A 1,986-nucleotide genomic window follows, 5' to 3' on the forward strand; every position below is an offset into this window, starting at 1 on the left:
AAAAAAAAAATTATAAATCCAAAGCCACCAAACTATTAGTAAGCACAGTTCACTAAACAGTAAACACAGATAATCCACTAAATGCATGATCAACAAGTTAACATGTACACCAAAATCAAAACCTCTACCATATATGAGAAGGGCTGCACATCATAAAAACTCGTAGATGAACTCAGTAATTGAGCAATGAATACTTCACTCTAACTACAATTTTCCCTTTCTCTACACTGAGTTTTCCACCGGTAACTAACCAGTGTCCTGGGGGATCTTGTGGGCCCTTGCTCATTTCCGACATGTCAACAAATTTCGGCAACTTGTTGCCCACGCTATTTTCCCCAGAGCTTGAACTTGAGTCGTCGGAGTTACTTCCACCGGAAAACTGTTTTCTTGACTTATCGTTCAAAACATGATCCCATAATGATCTACGTATTGTGCATCCCGGAAGCCTTGAATACAAAAGCTTCATGTGCAAGACATTTCTCGACCCAAAATCCCACACCCCGAGTTGAGCTCCAGTGACTACGTACACACCCGAGAGATGACCGCCTATGAAGGTCTCGGAGTTTTCAATGGGTGCAGTGCTGACATGGGAAAATTTCTTCCACTTCACTGGCTCAAACCATCTGCTGTCTTGTTCTTCGGGACCCTGCCATTTTGGAGCACCTATTGCAACATGCGTATCCCAGTAGGGCTGTAGAATCTTAGGAAGAGATGCCAAATGCTGAAGATGAATACTAAGTCGATTTTGTTTGATTCCTTCAAGACATAATCGCATACCAGTTACAGGCTTGCGGCCAACTGATACCTGCGACCAAATTAAGCTAAGTTCCAATAATACACTAAACAAAGGACAATACAGGAAAAAGGTTGGACGAAATATGCATTGGCTCTTAGATTCAACTCTGCAATGAGCACTAATGGACTAATATCATAAACTACATTTAAGGTTTGTTTGAGCCCAAGGAAAATGAGTTTCGTAACAGTGATTTTATTTTTTTTATTTTTTATTTATTTACTTATTTTTTGCGGAGAACGTCTCATTAAAAAGTAGGAATAAATTTTGAGATTACGTGTAAAATTATTTTATTAGAGAATGTGTGGTTGAAAATGAATTTGGGTAAAAGGAATTTTTAAAGAATGGAACAGGTGCTAAATTCCCAACCTCGCCTTATTCAGGTTTTCTTCCAAGATAATGCAATTCAATTTCACAAAAAGACTTGTATTAATTACAGCGTTCTATAAATTACAACTGGTGTTCCTTGATGCTCCACGTGTGAACCACAGACACTTAACTTTTGTCTCAGCTCTAAAATTCGATAATTCATCTCCATTGACAATTTAAATGAAACACATCAATATTTTACAACCAAAGTATATAAAGTTCAAGTAAAGGGTGAAATGCCATCGCAATTGTAAATAAATATACATACTTGCTCTTGGCTGACATACAGCTTTTGCCCCATCATGCTGAACTGCAATGACGGGCAAACAGGCTCCTTTCTTGGTTGTCCAGGAAACCTATCCTGTACAGGGGCCCATATCCGAGGGACCTGAAATTCTAGGAAATATCTCAATTCTTCGATTTGAGGCTTGTCTGCACATCGATAGTGTAAAAAAAGTTCAGTGTGGCTAATAGCAGGAACCCCACCCCCCCCCTCCAACCACAAAAAAAAACTATCACTACTGTATTGCTGAAATTATATATAAGTGAAGGAAAACTTGAAGGAATGAGATGTCATACATTCAAGGTATAGACCTATAGCACGTGCCAGATAGTCCTTCCCTAAAACTCCTTCAAGAAGTTCTGTTATTGGTAAAAATGACATCTCAATGACATCTGGAGAAGATCGGACTGTCCTAACCCATTGAGTGTGGCTCTGTTCAAGATCATCCCCACCCCTTCTTCTGAAAATGATTGTAACATCCTGCATGAGATATAATCTTATAAAATTCTGGGAGCAAATCCATTCATATGCAGGCATAGGT

At 38.9% G+C, this 1,986-nt stretch overlaps 1 protein-coding gene across 1 annotated transcript; it reads right to left on the reverse strand.

Moving 5' to 3' along the window:
• Positions 1–15: 15 nt before the first annotated feature.
• Positions 16–1,946, reverse strand: LOC111379406 (MACPF domain-containing protein CAD1-like). The gene is made up of 3 exons (XM_023002760.1): positions 1,742–1,946; positions 1,431–1,594; positions 16–805 (listed from the first exon to the last, which is right to left on the reverse strand). The coding sequence occupies exons 1-3, from the start codon at positions 1,929–1,931 to the stop codon at positions 173–175; spliced, it is 987 nt and encodes a 328-aa protein (XP_022858528.1). The 5' UTR covers positions 1,932–1,946; the 3' UTR covers positions 16–172.
• Between the last annotated feature and the right edge of the window lie 40 nt (positions 1,947–1,986).

This window comes from Olea europaea, unplaced genomic scaffold (genome assembly GCF_002742605.1).
Source record: "Olea europaea var. sylvestris unplaced genomic scaffold, O_europaea_v1 scaffold19843, whole genome shotgun sequence".
NCBI classification, from domain to species: domain Eukaryota; kingdom Viridiplantae; phylum Streptophyta; class Magnoliopsida; order Lamiales; family Oleaceae; genus Olea; species Olea europaea.